Source organism: Cygnus olor, chromosome 7, assembly GCF_009769625.2.
Source record: "Cygnus olor isolate bCygOlo1 chromosome 7, bCygOlo1.pri.v2, whole genome shotgun sequence".
NCBI classification, from domain to species: domain Eukaryota; kingdom Metazoa; phylum Chordata; class Aves; order Anseriformes; family Anatidae; genus Cygnus; species Cygnus olor.
This window is the reverse complement of record NC_049175.1, coordinates 30,547,928-30,570,018: the sequence shown is the minus strand read 5'-3', so window position 1 is coordinate 30,570,018 and position 22,091 is coordinate 30,547,928. Positions and strand designations below refer to the sequence as shown.

Sequence of the window (22,091 nt, the reverse complement as noted above, 5' to 3'; positions counted from 1 at the left end):
TTCCCCAGCAGCTAATCTTGTAGATTTAGGGTTTAACAGACCTTCTGTTTTAGGGTTCTGTGCTCAGACCTCTCTCACCCTGGTTAGTAAGCTCTTTTTTTTCAAGTTTACTTATTTCACGAGTCTTCTCAGGCCCATGTCCTGGCATAGTAGATTTTTTTTCTTCATGTGGATCTTGGATTCTCCATTGGAATCACCTGTTTGCAGTAGGCTGCTGCTGGGAAGTGTCCTTTAGTCCCCATGGCTGGGAGCTGTGGTTTGATGATTAAAAACATCAGTGTGCTCAGCTGTATCATAAGGGGAAGGGACTGCAGAGCTGGGGAGCTGTGGTGCCAGCATATAAACCTGAGATAAAACTGCAGTTTGTACATTGTGAAAGATGGGGGGACTTGATGCTTGTCATATCTCAATCCTTACCAGGCAGATTTGTTAATCTTACATTTTTCTTTAGCCCCTTTCAAAAATGAGGGACATTTTCTCTGTTTCTCATAACAAACAACTGTCCAAAGCAGAAGCATGGCTAATTTTTCCTATACTTTTTTTTAATCTAAGATGGCTTTTTTTTTTTCTGTGATACTTTCCTCTTTCTCACTAACTGCTTCAAGTATTTCTATGGCAGTACTTTTTTTATTCTATTTTGTCATTAAAAAAGGGACAACTACTACTTCTGGCCTCAGAGGCTGTGATATGCTAGGTGTGTAATCTATGCTAAAAAAATAAAAATTCTTTGTCATCTGTGCAATAATGATTTTTTTCATAATAACTGTGTGTATTTTTGTAGTAACTTGGCAATGTTCTGTAACATGAATTAAATAGGATGAAATTTGCTTATTTTTCACTCTTTACTTTAAAGATTAATCACCTCTGGATTAAGAATTTTAAAGAAAATCCATGAAACACAATTTTTGCTCAATTTTTTGAGTTCTCTAGACAGAAGTATTATATTGGTCCCAGTTTATATTAATCATGAGACAGTGGTGACAAGTGTATTTTTATACTGCAGCAATTAGTTTGTTTTACCCCGCAACAGCTGGTTTAGTCCAGCATTAAATATTTTTTATAGTTGTTGAGAGATTTCTTTAGCCCAATAGAATTTATATTGATTTGTTTCACTTTTTTTTTTGTGAGCTTTATTTTTGTTTTGCTGCTGTATTGATTCAGAGAGTTCTAGCCATTTGAATTGTTAATACAAATTGTGCTATATTTATGCTCTAATTCTGCTAAAATAATCAAGAATTTAGACCTTCATAGCTATTTAAATGAATGACTAAATACATCTGAAGCTTGCAACTAGTTTTTTGGAATCAGAAGTATCTCTGAAAAGGGACTAAGTTGTTTAAAATTAAGAACATCCTACAAGGATCTCCTTTAGGGAAGAGACAAATCTTATAGAGAATTCTGCTCCAACAGCACTGTCTATTGAGAAATATAGTTCCAACCTCCTGGAATTATCCTAGTTAGCCCAGTGGATCAGAATACTCTTTGATACTGATTCTGCAGATCAAACCTTGCCAGTCTTTAAACTGCAGCTGTGTCCTAAGAGGGGAAAAAAACTTTTTATATCTCAGGCAGAACTTGGCCAGTTTCGAAAAAGATCGATTCCTACCCTCTTAATAAAACATTTTTAATGACAGAGCTTGGAGGGCTCTTGGTGTAGAAAAACTAGTGAAGATTATTCACTTACATGGCTTACCATAACTGGAGGCATCTACTGATCAGTAGGTTTGAAAACTATTCTGGACAATCATCCAGTATCACTAGAGTTGAGCTGTTTCAGAGAGCTAGTTATGGAATTGCATTGTCAGATATAACCTAAATAGCCCACAGGTCCCGTTAAGTATTTCTTGACGTTAACACCAGTCTTCCTCTCAAATGAGACCGCATCATTACCTTAAAAGGAGAGTGTTCATTCTGAAAAACAGTACGTAGAGAACGAAGCTTGTGTTATAGGAACTTGGCTGTGTGTGTAGTAGAATGTGTTGTCCATTCATGGGCAACAAAGAGGAGAATAAATATGGATAGCTGTTGAACTGGAGGGAGGATAAAACACACACAAAAAAAACCCCACACTTTTAAATGAATAAAATTTGATTTTAATGGAAAATAAAGGCAGATACAAACTGCGGTTTAACCAAACAGCACCAAAAGGCATGCTGATACAGCCTGCATAAAATTGTTTTAAAACTCTCAAAGATTAGCTTCTGTGACACTTCATATGATACGCCACATATTATTCACTTGTCTGAAGACTTTTTTTGTGATAGCTTCTGGAAAACAGAAAGAATTGAATTACAGAAAATCAAGTCAAATAAGTTCACTGTGTTCTTTACAGAGAAGCTTTTAAACATTATGCTGTTTTTGTTTCTGAAGTTTGACAAGCATAATAAAATTAATGGAAGAAGTAAAAGAAAGTTATATTCCTCCAAAAGAAATTTAAAAATCATCATAACAGTCAGTAATACAAATTTTCCATGACTGATATTCTGCTGTTGATGATAGTAGCAGCTGCATCTTCATACAACTCAATCAGGGGCTCTGAAATGAACCTTTAAAAACCCTTAATTTCCAAAAATGGGACTTCAAAATGTTTTTTCTCTTTGTATTATTACGCAGACTGACAATCAAAAAATTTGAAGTTAAGATTGACATTTAGAGGAAAACACACTTCAATTTTTTTGTGAAGAACTTGAGTGGACAAAATACTTCCATAAAGAATGTTATTATAGCCCTATTTCTCCATATTCCCATCTTTCATTTAACTGACAGCTGGAATTAAAGATTAAATTATCTCCTAAGTGCCTACTCTTTTTGCAGCTTTCAAGAAATTAATGATTACTGCTAGTCTCCCAAATAGGTCTTGTGCTACAAATGTATCTTTAAATTCTTTTCTGTGCTTCTTTTTTTCCGTGAGAAATGATATTCCTGGACATTTGGAAATAATATGGTAAAACAAATGAGAATTGAGTGCACCTGCAATGCAAGGATGTTTGGCTGTGTACATAGTATAAAAAACCTGCTTATCTAAAACTACTGTTAATCATCCTAAATTACGCATTTAGAACTAAGATTATCAAACACTTAAAATATGTAGGGAAAATGGCATACCATTTGCAGAATTTCAATTTCTGTTCGAAGAGTCTCATAGATACTTTCCCAATCATCATCTTTGTAATTTTCCAATTCTTTCTTAAGCCTATGTTCAAAAACAAAAAATAAATCAGGGAACGGCTGTTTGGATTACGCTGTTCAGCTTTGGTCCCAGTCGTCAAGTTGACTTATGTGAGAGAACCCTCATTGATCTATTTGCATGATCAAGACTTAAGTTTGCTGGTTTTGTAGCTGGCAGTCAATATGCTGCTCTCATGCAGTATCACTGGATTTCATCCATCACTGGCAGTTGTGGTGGCAACGTGAGGAACCTCGAAAAATGTCAGTTTGGGTTTTTACAAAGTATATCTTGACTAACAGTGCTTCATTAGACAGACTTCTAGACTATGCTGTTATAAACCATAAAAGATTTATGGCCTCATTAGTCATCATTTTCCTTATTTAAACATGTGAGTTTGAGTGTTGATAGTTGGGAAATACCATATGGTCCTGTTCTTACTTTACTTGGGCATCCACTCGGAGCTGCTGGCGAGGACAGAATATCGGATTAGATGGGGCCTCTGCCTGACTGCACGGGGCAGTTCTCGTGCAATACTTGTTCCGTGCCCCTCCACAGGCTCCTTGGCTGTTGCTGCTGTTCTCCCCCCACTGCTCCAGCCCTTGCTGACTGTTTTCCTAATAGTCTCAGACAGGAGTTCTCTAACTTCTCCACAGTAAGGACTACTTTTAATATAGGGATTATTCCCATTCAAGAGAGCATTGGGTTTTCCCCATTCTTTCAAGTTTATACAATAGCCCCTATGGCTTCTGTCTCTTGCAGTCATAAAGCAGTTTTTACAAATAGCTCCTGATTTTACCATCGGTATGGAAACAATTAATAAAACCAAATGTTTTTATTCTCAATTGTTGCAGCTACTGAGTCACTGCAGCTCTTCTCCAAATATTTTCATAGAATGAAAAGAGACAGGGGGATTACCTAATGTTGTCTACAAACAAGGCTCACAAATCCAGTGTTTTTAAAGCCAGAAAATAGTTTATTTTGGGGGGAAAAAGTCCTCTATAGAAGAAGAGATTCCAAGGGGAATATCAGTATTCAGGAAATACTCAAGTCATTGGTCCTGCTAAAAGTAGAGGCCTAAACTTTGCACAACACTGCCTATATTGGTTTAGATTAATGCTCTGTAGGCCAGGAAAAATTTTCATTGAGAGAAGCTCAATTCAAGGTCTAAGATCAGCTTCTGATCTTGGTTAAATCAGGTTAAGTTCATTGCCTTTCCTCCTCGTTTTTTCTCTGTGCTTTCTGCTAGTGTGATTTTAGAGCCCTAATTTAAGACAAAACAAACAAACAACAAAAACACACACACACATACACAAAAGCCCTGCTTTGCTGAATTTACTTTAAGAAAATGCTCTCATTGTATTCCACATTGGAATATTGATGCATAGCCTGTTTGCAACTTGTCAGCTAAGAACGATACCCATCCATGTTTAGGTGTACACTAAGGACAAAACAACGGGAAAATAACAAGTAACAGTTGCTAATTTGTGTCTTGGGGTTGTGAATTAATTACTATTGATGATGTGCTTCTGTGAAGTTTTGCCTATGGATTTTTAAATTTTATATAAAATATTTTATAAAACTTAAATGTGATGAAAGCACAACTCCTTATATAGCATCAGGTAGTGGTGATAAAAGTCATTTATTCAAATGTGGTGTTTAATTTTTACATTAATCAATTGATTTTGCTTTCAGGTCTTCCTTCTTTCTTATTTAGAAGCTGGATAATTACAGTATGTGCCAGGAATATTATACTCACAAAACAAGGGCTGTCTGTTAGGTTGCAGTCTACACAATTAATGCGCTGGAGATGCCTGACTTACTGAATAAATGATGAAGTTTTACCAGAAGGAATGTGAGACAATGGAACTATTAAAAATAATGCTTAACCTGGAAGCAGACTTAGCTTTTTTATTTTACACTTAAGATAAACAGGATACTCCTATTCATCTTTTCACTATCGAATCAAATATGCAAACCAATTATTCATGGAACTATACTGTCTAGATGTAGGGCAGGTTATCTGTCACCTTTGGAAATGGAAAGAGATGTGCCTTTTGCCAGAACAAGGATTAATATGACAATTATACCCTCCTTACAACTATGATAAAAAGCAAATCTGTTTAAAAACAAAAGAGCAACAAAAACTGAAAAGATAAATTATTTTTTCATCTTCCACATCCTTTGTTCTTATTTTTAGCACTTTGATCTTCTAGAGGGAAATCGAAGGTATCTTTAAAGAAAAAAAAAAAAAAAAGGTCATTACACTGAATTGATGCTGTAATAGTAAGTTACAGAATCACAGGTAATGGGCTCTAATGACTAACTGGGCTGGAAATGCCATGTTTGTGGAAGGAGGTTTGAAAAACCTTCTTCAAGATAAGGCTATGTTTTATTACTGGTATTTAAATCAGGTAGGTGGGACAAAAGCATCAGATTTTTTTTTCCAGATGCTAGCTTGCTCAAGACTACTCAACTATCTGTGGCCTGTTTTCCATTACTCTCAAATGCTAGAAGTGACAAAGAGATGAAGACGGAGATCACTGAAGATGATTGGTTTTGCAGCTTTGAAATGAGCACATCTATTAAACATCATTGGCGTTTGTGGTTGATATGCACTCTACTTGAATTTTAGCTGTATATGCAGAAGGCAAATTGGAAAAATAATTGTGAAATCAATAGTTGTTGGTATTATGAATTGAACCGTGATGAAAAAAATAATATTCTCAGACAGATTCCTCTGAAAATCATCCACAGGCTCATAATACTGAACCAAGGCTTAGTAGTCAAAACTTGCACTCTAAGAATGATTTTATGTAAAGAGGTCTCAAAGCAGAAATAGTTTGTGTGAATATGCATTTTAGAGGTCTTTTTTGTCTAAGTGGAAGACAGATCCAACCTGGTAATTGTTGGGGTTGCAAAAGGAGCAGACTCTTTCTTGGTTATGTTTTAATGAGACAAGAAAAATATTTTTTTCCCTGTTCTCCTTGCCTCTGACTTGTGTATGATCACTGTTCTATTTTTTAACCATAAGTACGAGGGAAAACATTAGCATATTATAAACGGAATTGCTTGATTCTGGGAATCAGGGAATAGAATTTGTGACACAAAACTGGAAGTTCCCTAACTTCCAGAGTATCTACGTTGATTTTCCTGAACTTTACCAGAAAGGACAGGAGAAACATTTATCAGGGTTTTAAGACTTTATTTAAACTGAAGAAAAGAATAAAAGACTGGTTTACTGTCTCAAGGAAAAGCAGAACTAATGCATTGGGGCTGTTCAGTCTCAGTTCGGTACTGGGGCTAAATTAATGTGTATGATTCTAAAGTGAGTGCAAGATTTTGCTGGGTATCTACAATTTGCTACTAAACAGAAAATGCTATTGATACAGCTGAAGAAGTCAATGAATTTCATAGTATTATCAGTTGATTGAGGAAAGGAGAAAATAAATCCTGAATGGAATTCAGTATCTCAAAACACAGCTCAAGCACTTGAGTTGAACAAATAAATTATAAAAGTATGTGCTCAATGGAGCAGAAATAGAATAAAAATTAAGATGTAGTAGTAATAATAAATACTAGCAAGAAGATTAAACTAACAAAAGCAAACAGTATACTAGGCTATGTAACAACTGGAACTATGTAATGTAAATAAAAATAAATGGAATAACGTTAAAGAAAAAATAGGGGAGAGATTCCAAATGAAGCATTACAAATAAAGTTGCCACACAGTATTCCAACTGAGGTTGCCTTGACCAGTAATGTTAAAACTCATGTGGTTTTTGTGGGAAATAACTCTTGCTTTTATGTTTTCCACAGCTATATTTACTTTCATTGTTTATAGTTATCTTCTGATAACATAGTATGCTCAGGCCCCTCTTCTTTGCTTCCAGGTATCTAGTATTGAAGTCCTTAGTACAAGTACATAATATATAATATATATTTATATATAATTACGTTCCTCCTCCTGTATATAATTACGTTCCTCCTCTCTTTTATTTACTTCATTCTGCAAGGACTAGAGTTCTTATATTCTTTCATGCTATTTTCTTAAAAACACTTTCTATTCCATAGTTATTATTTAAAAAATTGGACAGAATCAGCTGTGACTGCAGTTACCTTCTTCCAGCTCTTTTTATGTATTTATTTTTTCAGCCCTATTACTGTTATTTCTATCAGTCATTTCCTTACTCAAAATTTTTAATGTGTCTTCTCCAGTTTAACTAATAGTTTCCCACATGGGATAATATCAAATACTTCACACGCGTCTAGATGGATGATACTGAATTTTCTTTGTATAACCAATCAGTTGTCCTATCAGAGAAAGACATCATTATTCAGATTTGATCTACTTCTTGTAAATCCATACTGCAATTTATAATTGAAACTTTTTAAAACATAATTCAAACTATAATAGTTCCACTGGGTACTTCTGTTAAAAAGAAAAGCTTAAAAAAATCAATTAGATGATTGTCATTAAAAAACTCATTTTGAACCACGTATATTACTCCAGAGATTGATATTTCCTGATTATAAAATTTAACATAAAATTAAATTGAAAAAATATTTTTAAAAACACCAGAAACATGGCCTTAGGCAGTCCACTGTTAGCATGAAACATTTGTTCAGCTCTAATGAATGTATTTCTTGTAAGATTTAGATGAAAGAAAACATCACTTTTTCCTTCCTAATTTTGGCAATGGAGTTTCTCTTTCTGTATTCCAAAGTTTAAGAAGCAATTCTATATTTCTTGGAATTATGCAATATGCAATGCCTTGAACTATTTTTACAAAGTGAGCTGACCATGCATTTCCCTTTGCTACTGTGATTATGAAGTAGAACAGAAATTCAGGTTTTGAAGAAAAAAAATATCCTTAGTCTACCTTTTAGAATAGTGTGAAAAATATAAATTTTAGGTAGAAACTGTCTGCTCTTAGTCTATATAATCTTCAATTAAAATTATTTATAGGTTGCTTTTCGTAAGACAATACACAAATCTAAAATTGTGAAACAAGATAATTAATACGGTAAGTAATTATAGTGAATATAATAGTTAAATGCCATAGTTAGGAATTTGTTGGTACCAGTGAAAGGCTCTGCTTGCTTCTGTATTGTTCCATTTAAGTGATGCTACTTGCGACCAGCCTGGGAAATGTGACTCAAGAGAGCTGTTGCCAAAGTTCTCTCAAAGTTCTGTGTGTGGGGCTGGCATTAGAAGAGCAGATGATGACATTTTTTTATTTTAATTGCACATCTTTTCTGAAAAAGCCCTCTTTTCTTAAAGGCATCTCTGTATTATGCATCCAGATCATGAGACTTGTGACTGTCAGGGAGCCCACACTGAGGAATAGGGTAAAGTGTCTTGAAGAGAGAGAAAGCAAGAAAAGGAAATTCTTGTGTGTTTGTTTTTTGGATCTATGACTTTGTTTATAGCATTTTACAACTGAAAATATTCAGTGATACTGAAACAAAAACACTTTTAGTTCATGTCAGTAAGAAAGCACTTTATGCTGTCAAGACCTGCATGAAGGATGCTGACAACCATGAAGAATTTAGCTTTTAGGACTAACAATCAAGATGGCATCATCAACAAAAACCTCAAAAGTTCTGAGTGAAAATTATGCAGCTAAAATATATTGCAATTCTAAATTAACAACACATAAAGCAAAAAAAACAAAACAAAACAAGTAACAGGCTTTAATTACATTGTTATTTTCACAAGTGTTGAGGGAATTCAGGTTGTTATAAATTTGAATATTTATTTCTCTTAATTGCTTAAAATGGGCTTAAAGTCTCTTATTTTCCAAGTCTTTTTTTTCCTCCCTCTCATTAGCTTTCCAGAATTTTACTAGTTACTCAAACGGAACAGTAAGCAAAATAACAGAGTTTCAGTGTTTTAAATTCTCTTTTTGTGCTCAGTAACATTTTAGTATTTTGTGAAAAAAGTTTCAGAAATAGTGGAAAAGTTTAAAGAATACACTCTCATTAATTTCAATTCAATAATAAATTAAGCAAAATCAGAATGTAGTTCAGCATAAGGAAAAGCCTAACACCAAAGATTGCACTAGAAAACTTCTAAATGCTGTATAAAAGCATCATTTTTAATGAAATATTTTTCTTAAAATAATACATATATATAAATATTGAATAACTCTTTTACCACTGAACGTTCAAGCCAGTATATACAGCAGTCAGTATATTCTACATATGTGCTTGGAATGTAACTGGAAGTCAAAGGTTTGGTGTATCTTTTTATATGCAAAATGTAGTGTACTTTATACCTTATCTTGAATTTGTAGTCATAGCAGTCTGTCAAGAAGGGAGTTAGAGAGTCAACACTGTAGAGTTGTAAAATTTTTTGAGCAGGTTGATCTTAAAAAAATAAATAAAAATAAAAGTAGCTATCAAACTATTGAAGCATATGGAACATTCCTAGTTGTGATGGGGATGATTAACTTAGGTACAGAAAATAGGTTTTTCATCTACTGTATGTGATAACTTTAAACAAGGACAGTATGATTGAAATTGTGAAAGTTCAGGGGTTAGTGATAGGCAGAGTATAGCAGCGAGTCATGGAACGTGGTTTCTGCCATTGGTAGTACTGCTGGCAGCAGTTATCCCTAGCTAACAAGAAGCTAGAGCACTCCCTGATCTCAAAGAACTTCACTGACCTGAATTTTCAGGATGCTGGTAGACTTGATTCCTTTAACTTAGCTGGAATTGTTCAGTGAGTCCTGCCTTAATTGCTATTACCATATTTTGGCATGAGGGTTATTGCTGGCACAGTTTAGAATCATTACTGGTCATATGACTCCTTCCAGTGTATTTCAGCATGAAATAAAATCATGTTGTTGTCAGTGTTTTGTCAGAAAACATTCCTTCTACGCAAGGACTCGAGAGGCAAATGCAGAATTGAAGATCTATTAAAATGCTGGATTTTGAACGTGTGCCTTTTGGTACCACTGTATCTCATAAAAATAAAATCATAATATATTTTTCTCTAATTTTTGGAGAAGTACATACTAAAAATCATATTTTCTTTACTCCTTATCCATAACTATATCTGTATTCAACATTCAAATTTCGGTTAGCTTTTTCCAGTATTTTATGTGTATTAGAACAACCTTGTAAATGCAATACCAGTAGCTGGTGGAATTAACAGTGTGCGCTTCTCACGACCTTCTGTAATTCTTTGATGGATTTCGGAGAAATTTTATGAAACTGCAGATATGGTATAGGGCATTTTTCTGAGATCAAAGATAAATTGCTGTAATTTGAATTAGCTGGCTACACTCTTCAGGTGAAATGCAATTTACTTTAAGATATATACTTAATTGTAATGAAGATTCTTGCCTTGCCAGCTACTTTTGATATTGATTTTTAAGCTGGGACTAGGTATGTGATCCAATAACAGACTTAGAGGGTGGCCTGGGAGCTACATATATCAGGTTATCGATGCTGACTCTCTCTCATGTTTGTTCTAAGGAAGCATTAAACACGTTGGTATTTTTGCCATTTAAAAAATGTTGTGGCTTCCTACATCATAAAAAAAGACAATCAAATTTTGTGCTTTATAGAAAAAGTATGAATTTTTGATCCACACTGCTTGTGTTATGTCAAAATATTCCTCTCTTTATAATGTATACTAAATGTGATTTTCAGTAAAAACTAAAACTATATTCCTGCAATAGATTCTATATGGGGGAAGGAGAACTGGGGGGAAACAGAAGGTGTGGGGGAGAAGCCTTCATTAAAGAAAAACCTGGTCTTCTTGATGGCCTCCTTGTAAGTATCGTAGGGCAGTTAGGTTCTCCCAGAAGGACTATATATACTGTATTATTTGTAACATACTTTAAATTCCCTTTCATTGTCTTAATTCAATAGTTTAGATGAAGAAGTCATGAGTAGGTTCAAAAAAAAAAAAAAAAAAACAAGGTAAGAGGTGTACAAGGCTAAAAAGCTGTGGGATGTGGGATACTTCTAAACAGCACAGCGCTGTGACATAGAGAAGTAGATCAACGAGGATTGCCTGCGTAGCTCTACTGAAAAGCAGAATCTACTAGTGCTGACAGAAGTGCAATGACATAGCTCTGCTGCTTCTGGCATCGGAATTAACTTGTTCAAAGCTATCTTTCTCTATCAAGCAAAGAGCTTTTGCACATATATATGAGACCAAAGGCCAGAGCAAGATAAAAGTATGATTTAGACAAATCGGTCATAAATTATGTCCAGTATCTGAAATGAAAAAATATTTTGATATAAACAAACTTCAGTATATTGTTACACCATAATGAGTGTTTGCTTTTTGTGACAATAGTAACAATAGTAGTAGCACTTTATATTTTGCACTACATGCAATTATCAAATAACAGACATGTATGGGCTTGAATGACTTGCCTGGGATCTCACAGTGAATCAGTGGCAGAGCTGGGGATTTAAAGTATTGCTGCTTGCTACTTCTGTAACTTACACACAGGAAACCTGTTACAGAAAACTAATTATGACAATTTGAATATTAAGTGGCATTATGGCAGTAAACTAATCCATGGGAAGTGTATTATTTAGAAGAAAGCTGACAACCTCATGTATCACAAAACCTAATATATCATGGTGGAATGAATAATGTAGAGGAGTGAATTATAACGGCCTGTCTTACAGCTGCAACGGAATTGCAACTGTTATTATTATTTACACTGTCCTATATGTATATGTTGAATGCAAAGTTTTTGCTACTGTATGCGGAATTGTAAGCTAATTAATTTTTATGTTGAGGGAATTTTGGCTATGTCTCAGCGCCATGTAAGAGGTTGTACAGTTAGTAATAGGGCTGATATATCATTTTTTCTTTCAGAAACTGGTATTCAGCAAAAAAATTGGTCTTTAACAAATCGTCTTTCAGAAAAATGCCCAGAGTTCCCTGCTAAACTTTATTTCTTCATTGAATGATTTCAGAAAAATATACTATATTTATTTTAGTCAAAAACTAATAAATGTATAGGAGAAAAGGGTGACGTTACAAAAGTTCTGTTTTCCCTAATAATTTCTTTTAGAGAATAATTTGGACCAGTTCTTCTAAGAGGAATTTACATTGTCTATTAAATATTTTTAAATACTCATAGGCACTTTCACATGGAGCACCATAAAATTAGAAAAAGAGTTACTTTTGTGACAGGGAGCTTTTTGCATTGAAACTTTTTGTTTTGTTAAAGTCCATTACATGCTTTTGTGTATGGTGAAAATGTAAATGTCACACTTGAGCAAGCTGACAACAAATGAGTCATGACTACTCTCTTCCTGGGGAGCAATATTGACTATTAAGGGAGACTGTGCAAGGTCTTCTGTCTTGTTTAAATCTTCAAGATTTTGTTGTAAACTAGCTTAATTAGAAGTCAAACTAGAACTGATGGCAGGGACAGCAGAGAAAATAAATCTGCATTAAGTTCAGTGCAAAGCCCACCTGATCTGAAGAGGTTTTTGTGGCCCATCCAGTCCATCATCATTCAGCCAGTTAATATATATAGCATGATGGGTAGTTCTTCAATATTCTCTGTACCACCACCACTAATTTTACAAAGACTGAAGAAACTTACTACCCACGGAGCAGGCTTTTGCTCACCCTCCAAGTATGACTGTGATTTCCTTGCAAATGCTTTCAGTTTTTAGTTCATTGCAGCATGTATGTAAGGGTGAAAGACTGTAATAAACAAAGAGAATTTGTGTTCTCTAATAAACACAATTGGTTCTTCTGATTTCCAATGAATTGTATAGGAATATACAAAAAATAGTTATTACTACTGGAACTGAAACTACAGACCTAAAATTAAATTTAAGGATCTACTAATATGAGACTCTTACCTTAAACATTCAGGATCAGTCTGAGGTTTTTCAGTGACTTGGACTTTTTCTGTTTCTAAACGTTTTGTTGTTCCTTCAGCCTCCTTGATTAACTTCTCAAGGTCTAAACATACATTTATAACGTCATTATTATTTTATTAATCATGCATATTCAATGACAGTCTGCATTTTCTAAATTTATCTAACTTTTTTTTCTGTTGTCGGATAAAGGCAGCCGAATGATGAACATGTATAATTTTAGTGTTGTAATCGGTATATACATTACAATCTTTTAGAAAAACTTGTTCACTTTCCAAACAATCTGTGACCATATTTATAACCTATCCTTCCTAGCTCATTTACTGTTACATGCTATTTATACATTTCCAAAAAAAAAAAAAATTAAACCATTTCTTAGATTTTTTTTTAAACCCAAATTTCAAGATAATTCCTATTGCCTGACATCACCTATGAAACAGAACCTTTCTTGGTTCTCTCTGTATAGTTGTTCCTTTTACTGGGGTTCTTGTGTATTTGACACCTTTTTGTCAGACTTGTGTGTGGATCTCTTTTTTTATGCATTGCCTTTAATACACAAATGTCAGTAAAAAAAAACAGTTGAGTTTAGAACTCAGAGACAGTTTTGGCTTCGTCCTCTATCAGTCCAAGCCATGTCGGTTAAACATCTGAATTTTAGTAACATTCTTTAATTACAGGTTAATGGTTTTTAAACAACACTTAGGTTGATTTCAAGTTCACTTTGAAACACATAATTCTCCATTTAAGTATTTGTCTTAGTAGCAAAAGTAGAATTTTCTTTTTCATATTTATAGGTTATGATTCAGCAAAACTGTATGCCTTGCTATCAGTGACATTCAATATAAATCTTAATGAAATCCACAATACTTGTTACAAATGTATTTTAAGATGATGTATTACATAACAAACTATGAAAAATCTTATTTCTATTACTTCTTTTTTTCTGAGAAAAATAACTTGACAGAAAGGATTTTTCAGAACTATTTGTCAAGACAAAAATAATTACCATAACAAGTGATTATCAAGCGCACCTTTGAGTTCACTTTGGAGAGTAAATAATTCCTGCTTTAATTCATTCTTCTGCAGCTGGAGAGCATTTAACTGAACACTTTTATGTTCCATTGACTCCATTTCTAAAATTAAAAAATTATATTTTAAATGAAAATGCATTGCAGTTTAAGTTTTCATAATATAAACTTAAATACTCTTTACTACTTCTACTCATCTTTATCTATTGAAAAAGAACCTTAAATACAACCAAAATCAGTTCTATGAAATCCAGCTCACAGGAAATATGTTATGTAATGTATTTCTCATTGTGAAAATGTTTTCTAATGTTCTTAAGACATTCACATATTTTGTTGACTGGGCATAAAAATAATTGCAAATCTTTTGCTTTAGAGTTACTTCAGCTATAAAGGAAGATGACTTATTGAGTAGGAGGTGAATAAAGACCTTTCAGCACGACTGAAAGAAAAATACCACAACATATTTTGTTTAGTATTACGGATGCTTGAACCAGAATGTTGACAGCATCTGGAATTAATTGTGATCATCCCCCCGCTCCCCCCACCCCAACCAGATGTCCTCAGATAATTTGCTTGTTATTAGTTATTTTATCCTGTTCACTTAAGTTCTGATAGTGTGCTCAGGACTGCAGCAGTCAGAAAGCCAGACAAGATGTATCTCAAAAAGTGCAATTTAAAAAGGATGTAAACGAGACAGCAACTGAACCCAGAGAAGGAGGAGGTTAGTCATCTTTCATGTTCTGCTGATCTAACCTTCAAGAGACCATTTGACTGATCAGATTTGTCTGAATACTTAATTCTATCAAATACATTAATCATTAAAAATAATAGGTGCCACCAAATACAGACTTTTTTTTTCAGTTGTAGATCAGAATCAGAGCCCTATCAAATACAGAAGGAAAGTATAACCAAATACAAACTCACACAGTTTTATTTCAGTAACTATACATCAGAAGTCATGGAATACAAAGTGCTGACACTTGATGAATCATGAGACTGGATAAGACTTTGAGGGGTCATCTGGAGCCTTCTTCCTCCTGAAGGCTATAGCATCAGCTATACATCTGTCACATCTGACAGATGCTTGTAAAACCTGCTTTTAAAGACGTTTGTTAATGGAGAATCTACAATTTCCTAAGGCAGATTGTTTCAATTGTTCACTCCTCTTGTTTCTTTGAAAGATTTCTCAAACAGCCAGCAGATGCTCCCTTACTGTTGTTTAAGCTTGTTACTTTTTATTCAGTTCACTACGGGTATCAAGAATCACTTTCTTTTTTACAGAATCCTTTAAACATTTTAAGACTGATACCCATCTTCTAGCAATCTTTTCCTCCATAGCTTAAATACTTCCAATTCTTTCCTTTTTTTCCCTATGTCCTCCAGATCTCTGATCACTCTAACTGTTCCCATGTGGACTGTCTCCAGCGGGTCCACATTTTTTCTTGAAATGCAACATCCAAGACTAGATACACAGTACTCCAGCTAAGAATTTAACTGCCCTAAATAAAGTAAAAGATTGTTTTGCATGTCTTAGAGGTCAGAATTATGTTTATGTGTCTCAGTATGGTGCTGATATTCTGATGTCATTGACTCGTGTTCAGCTTGTGATCCATGATGACTCCAATGTCCTTTCTGAAGAACTGTTTCTCGATCTGACTCTATTCTGGGAAATCTCATATACTGTACCTTAACTCAGAGAGAAACTGTGGCTGTAAAAGACCAGTCATACCAGACAACTCTGCATATAATTTTTTGAAGCTAAGAAAATTTACAAAACTCAACCAAAGGTGACTAAAATCATTGCAAACCTAATATAGTACATTATGTATCGCAGCGCACCTCTGTGCTAGCTGACATTAGACATTGGGAGCAACTTTTACAGATCTGCTTCTCCTTATAGCACTCATGGTTAGAAATGACTGAAGAGGTTGGAGAATAGAAAAGGCTTTAATGATCTTTGTGTAACGTGGTATGTCAGACCACTCTCTTGCAGTTTAGTGCTAAGAGATAGTTCCAGACAGCAGGAGAAATGATTAAAATTATTGTTTTGCACTCCTATATTTTATTGATTTGTATTCTCTGGTAATCCAAGATGAAATCATTTAATGTAAGACTTACCATTTTTTAACAGAGCTGCCTCATTCTCTAAATCATTTATTTCAGTCTTGACTTTTTTTTTAATCAGAAGATCTCTATTACTTGTTAGTCCATATTCATTGTTAAACTCTGTTATTTCCCTAGCAAAATTATCTTCCTCTTCAGTCATTTTTCTCTTCGCATCTGTCTGAAAAAAAGAAAGGGAAAAACGAATATTCAGATGTAAAAAAAAGAAAGTATTTGTTAAGCTAGGCAGAGTGAAACATACTTATCGTGTATCCTTAAACTTTACACATGCTATGTATTTATTTTCCTGACTTATGAGAACATGAAAATGGTCTACAGCTCTATCATTTTGTCTGCTGTCGGAATCTTTTTTTTTTTTTTCTTGACAAAGTGGAGGATATATTCTTCATAGAAAAACATTTTAAAAATCACCAGATTGTGTTACAGACTTGCATCAGAAGTTTTTAAGTTCAACTCATTATTGAAATTAGTAGCAAGTTCTGTTTAAAGTCAGTAGCATAATATGGCCATTCTTTTTTAGGCTGTTATTAAATTAATTAAAGATGTTTATTCCTGTGCATAAGGCAGACTTGCTTTATCTCCATTGATATCTACTATGAAAGCTATAATTGATAGGCAGTCACTTTCATTTTCTAGAAAAAAATAATCTAAAGACACGGGTAATAATAAATTCCTTAAAAAATCTTAACTGAATAAATTAAAAGAAATAACCTTACGTACAGGAAGAAACAAACAATCTGTATATCAAACCTGACTGATTGCAATTAAATAAATTTCACATTTCTTCAGAGAATAGTAATTTTTTTGCCTTTTAACTGGATAATTTTACTATGATATTTGTGATGATATTTATTTCTTTTTCTTTTCCCCCCCTCTATTTAAGATAGGGAATACTTTGGATGCCGAAGTAGTATTACTTAATTAAAATGATTATTTGCTTAAGGGTTTAGTGGTGATAATGATGATTCATAATGAATATTGAAAATTCAGCTCTGTTGATTTGAAATACAAATACATATGCAGAGAAGAGTACTCATGCATGGATTTACTTAGTATCTAAAGACTTAAGGATCCATGATGAAGAAAGAGGAAGGCAATATTCAGGTTAGCATGACAGTAAATTAAAAAGCTTATTGTCTGTATGTTGCAAGTAGCTACCTTTTAAGAGGTGGCTAAGTGTTTGTGGTCTCAAAGAGATTGTGCGGGATGTCGTCATTCCTAAAACATTCTATTGGCCTCCCTGAGATTTTCCTTTGATACTTCTCAATCTGCTTTATTGTGGTTGAGGAAGTCCAAATTAAGGTGTGATTTTCCTACTTTTCTTTTACGAAGTAGTTACTATGTCAGAATTGGAATCCAGTCATATATCAGAAATTAGAAACTGAAGTTAAGAATGCTAAATCAGCTTTGTTGATAAAAGGCAGCACACATTACCTTAGATCATTAAGCTGAGAACTAAATTTAAAATTCAAAGTGAGAATTTAGCTATGTTTACATTTTTAAGTATGCTAGAGTTAAAAAATAATAATAATAAAAATGGACTATTCAGATTTATAACGTTAATTCTTCCATATTTTCAAATTTAAAGCTGAATACACTCATACAGTACAAACAAGCTGTTTAAATGTTGTAGCTGGAAACATACAAAGTTTTTCTGAAGAATGCTTTTTTGATTAGTAAGTTCAGCTTTCTGTTTCTCTAAGCTGTCTTCATGTTTCTTCAGAATTTCTAAGAAGAACATTTTTTCAGACAGATGCTGAACCTTGCAAGAGAAAACAAAGTTATGAAATAAGGTTATTGTTTTATTATTTCATATACTTTCATATTGGAAATAAGGATCTAGGCCCAGTTAAAACACAGCTGGTGTAGCTGCTGGACTAGAAAAAACATAGTAGCTCCCTTTTTTCCCCCCAGTAATCTTTCATTATACCACTAAGCTTTGGAAAAATATCCTCTTTTTAAAAAAACAGATTTGGTGCTGGCCTTTCTATCTAAAATAATATTTTTTAAGTTTATCCAGGTTAGGCAAAACATTTTCAGGTTAAAAATAGGAAAAATATTGATGACATAGAATCTTTTACTCAACCTTAGTACAATGTCCTCCATCTTGTTGTGTACAGCCCATTTCATAGCAAACCAGAAAATACCTGAATGGCTGTGTACGTCATCAGCTCTGCAGTGCTAGTATTGCATAGGTGAAGGAGGAACAAAGCTCACATTTTTTTTCTGAGAACAACTGCTGGAATTCTTAGCTAAAGAAATATAATGGTAAGACTGTTGATAGTCTAAAGACAGCTTTGTCATAAGGTCCTCCCCACGCCCACCACCTATACTTCTACTTTGCATATAGCTTTATTTTTAGTTTTATTAATTTTAAATGTTAAATTATCTGATAGAAGATAAAAATAATATAGATGATTTGGAGAGGGTACAGATGAAGTGCATCTGTTATCAAAAGGAGGAGGATAATGGAATTAAATGTCCTAAGACTAGCGTGAGATAATCAGAAAGGAAAGGACCAGACTTTTTCCTCGTCCCTAATATGTTTGGCACAATAAGCGTCAAGGAGGTGCTTGCCTCAGCAATATTTATTTTGCATCTTAATTCAAAGAGAGCAGATGATCTTATACCACTGTAATTATATTATTGAACATAACTAACTGCAGTGTAGTTTTTCCATCTGTAAGATGCCTACTTAATCTATATATTTGCAATAGATTTTTTTTGAAGAAATCATTCAGCCATGAAAGGCAAACTGCTATAATTCAGGTTGTAATTACATGCTACCTGATTTTACAGAACAGAGGAAATAAATAGAATTTCCTGGGAACCTTTGGTTGACCACAGGCAGTCTCTGTGAAATAGTTGTCAAAACACTCTTAAATTCAGCCTCATCTGCTTGCTCAGGCATAAGCCCTTGTGCATGCACATGCTTGAATATCTATGCTTATAAAGCACAGTTATTTGTTGTGGGACAAATTGAACAGCGTTAGCTGAACAGCAATATTTAATGTTAGTTGAATTACGTAAACTATTCTAGACATATGTAAACTTAACTGCTGTACTGAAAAATAAATTACTTTAAATAATTTAAATATCTCTATAATCTTTGAACCAAAATACGGTCTGAATGAAATGCATTTTTCCATTCCACTTACTTTCTGTATCACGTCCTATATATAAATGAATCAATGTCAGAATAAACAGGCAAGTAAACTATACTTTTGTGGACACCAGTTAGAATACTATTAATCCTGATGGGTAAAGCACTTAAGATTTAATTAGGAATAATTCTTCAGCTCTTCCCATTAGCCATTTACAATAATAGCTCTACTCCTGGGACATTCTATACCTACCACATAAACCTTGATTGTAAATCACAATGCATCAATAACAAATTAGTAGTATAAACATAAACTAGTGATGTTCATAAATAAATGTAGGAGGAAAGCTACAAAGGACTTTATCTAACAAACAACACCCAGCCATCTGTGATAAATTTAAATAAATTTAAAATGTAAATAAATTACTATTTAAAAGTTATTTTGGGCTCTGAGATTGTTGCATGCATAAATGCTAACACGTGACTAACTGCTTGCAAGATTATAGTCTCAATTTACAACAGTAAATATTTGTATATTTGTTCCTTTTTTTTTTTTTTCCTGACCCCATCATAGTAATGTCGGTATTTACTATACATAGTATATAGCCTTTAAAAAAAGACAGAAAAGCCTGTTTTTGGAAAGATGACAACCATCCCCAAAACATTTATTTTTGCATCTAGGTGAAGTAATTCCCCAAAGGTTCGTGAAGCTGTTTATTTAAATGACAGGACACAACAGTTTTAACTTCAAAGGAGACTCCATAAGCTTTCTTGTTGCGCACACACATTCCACCAATGCAGGTACTTAAGAGCACAAGGATGATATTTAGACTTCATATTCAGGCACAAGCAAATGGATTTTTAAATCATTTGTACTGACAGGTATTAATGGTGAAGAAGTTCTGCAAAAATGAAAGTTTAAATCTAAACCAATGTCTTCCATTTGGATAAATGGAAAGCATAATAAAATCTTAAAAGCACCAAATAGATTTGGAAACTTTCCCCTGTCTTCAGTGTCCCTAGCAAAACTCTAAGGCCTGGTATAATTGTGAACCCAGGAATCTTTAGTATATGACTCAAGATCCTGTGAAGTAAACACAATGAATTTTTCCATATATTCTCTGTGAAATAAATAACAACTTTAAGGAATGGCAGGGGGCAAAATAGGAATGATTTCCAGACCCCTGAATGAATGCATATGTTAAAAGAGCAAGTGCTATAATGACCTCCAAGAGTGTTCGGTCCGGGCTGCTCACAGTTAATCTGCTCCCTGCCCAGCTCTTTTCCAGGGGAGCAGGCATGACTTCATGCGCATATGTGCTGTTTTCAGTGATTCCAGATTTTGGAAGTATTATCTGGAAATGTGTCTGGCCTTGAGGTGAGAAAGTCCCTGAACATATCCAGAGGTCAGTCTGAAGTCTGGCATTTGTGAGAGGAAAGCCATAGACATACCTTTGCCCTCATGAAATACATACTGGCAATGATCACTACAGAAACACATGCTGTAAGTTTTCTCGATGCTCTCTCACTCACTAGGTGAAGCATATGCCTTGAAAATGTTTATGAATCTATTTCTGAAAAGAATAGATCATATTTTTGTAAATATAATGTATTTCATTATAATGTGGCCTGCTTACCTTAGTTTCTAATGTTATTTTTGCTGTGCTCAGCTCTTCTTTTATTTGGTTAATTTTTTCATGACTTCGGTTTATGTCAAATTTAGCTGCAACACAACAAAAACCTGTAAGTACATGTGGTTTTATAAAAACATGCCACTGGCAGAAGCAGCCTGCCAAGCTTTTGCCAACAACGCTCCGCTCGCAATAGCACGGTGGGGCCACTCTGCTTTTCCTAGGATCTTCTGGAAAATGGAGAGGCCATTTAGTGTGGTCAGTGCAGCTCCTCTACCCACAAGATGTCAGCCATAGGGCTGACCTTGTTGGATGAGGCGCCTCTTTTCCCCCGCCTGCTTCTCTGTGAGCTGGATTTGCTGGAACAAAGCATCCAGATTCATTTCTGACTTTTTTTGTGGGCAAGTTTTCAGGTGTGCGAGGGCTCTCCAGCGCTCACTGACTTGTGGAGGGATGGTTGCTGAAAGCCAGGGATGTCCTGAGGGAAGCTGAGGATGGGCCCAGCCACAGCCCTTCCCTCAGGCCTCAGCCCAAGGCCTTGCCAAGCCTCGTCTCTGCCCTGTGGCTTTGGCCTCCCTGGGGATGGCTCCTTCAAGGGTCTGGAAAGAAACTCCAGACCACGGAGAGAAGTCACCTCCAAAGACAGGACCCAGCTGTAGCAGAAGAAGTGATGAGGGGCTGTGGAAAGTGGGGGTATGAGGGTGAACCCTGGGCAGAGGGAAACGTGAAGAGCTGGCTTGGAGAGAGTGCAGTGGCACAGCAAGTGTTGAAGGAACCCAGGCAGGAAATGGGAAAAAGCAGGCACAGAAGCAGCAGAGTAGGGGCGGGACATAGAAGATATTTGGCTATTCTAAAGGCATCTGACTGGCTAAATCTTGTCAAACTTGAGTGCATTTGTGAAACGTTAATTCTGACCCAGGGTTTGGGGAGTTTTGATCAAACAGCTCCGACTTTATTTCTCTGGGGCCAAATGATTTATATTGTTCTTGTGTTGTTCAAAAGCTGTTTTTTATTTTTATTTTTATTTTTATTTTTCCTTCCCCCTTCCTTTTTTTTTCTGTGGAGCATTTACCATCCATTTTTAATAATGTAGCTGTTCAGATTTATTTGTGTTTTGAAGATTGATGCCTAACCTTAGCAGTTACAGAAGTAGGCTAAAATCTGCA

General features: G+C 34.6%; 1 protein-coding gene across 3 annotated transcripts; it reads right to left on the bottom strand.

Annotated features, from left to right (window-relative positions):
* Positions 1 to 2,070: 2,070 nt before the first annotated feature.
* On the bottom strand, positions 2,071 to 21,839 carry CCDC172 (coiled-coil domain containing 172). Of its 3 annotated transcripts, XM_040563166.1 has the most exons (8): positions 21,230 to 21,839; positions 20,932 to 21,017; positions 17,837 to 17,953; positions 16,186 to 16,351; positions 14,071 to 14,172; positions 13,022 to 13,124; positions 3,106 to 3,193; positions 2,071 to 2,267 (listed from the first exon to the last, which is right to left on the bottom strand). In XM_040563166.1, the coding sequence occupies exons 1-8, from the start codon at positions 21,306 to 21,308 to the stop codon at positions 2,235 to 2,237; spliced, it is 774 nt and encodes a 257-aa protein (XP_040419100.1). In that variant the 5' UTR covers positions 21,309 to 21,839; the 3' UTR covers positions 2,071 to 2,234. The 3 variants fall into 3 exon arrangements, with proteins under 3 accessions (XP_040419100.1, XP_040419098.1, XP_040419099.1); XM_040563164.1 differs by lacking the exon at positions 17,837 to 17,953; XM_040563165.1 differs by lacking the exon at positions 17,837 to 17,953 and having other exon boundaries at positions 2,071 to 2,264.
* Between the last annotated feature and the right edge of the window lie 252 nt (positions 21,840 to 22,091).

Bases quoted from the DNA above. Each gene is read 5' to 3' on its own strand.
- CCDC172 (XM_040563166.1), bottom strand. From the start codon at position 21,308: ATGAATCTGGATGCTTTGTTCCAGCAAATCCAGCTCACAGAGAAGCAG. The intron at 17,954-20,931 runs GTAAGCAGGCCA...TTCTCTTGCAAG, and splicing joins AAATAACATTAGAAACTAAG to GTTCAGCATCTGTCTGAAAA. The intron at 13,125-14,070 runs GTGCGCTTGATA...ATGTATGTTTAG, and splicing joins TCTCCAAAGTGAACTCAAAG to ACCTTGAGAAGTTAATCAAG.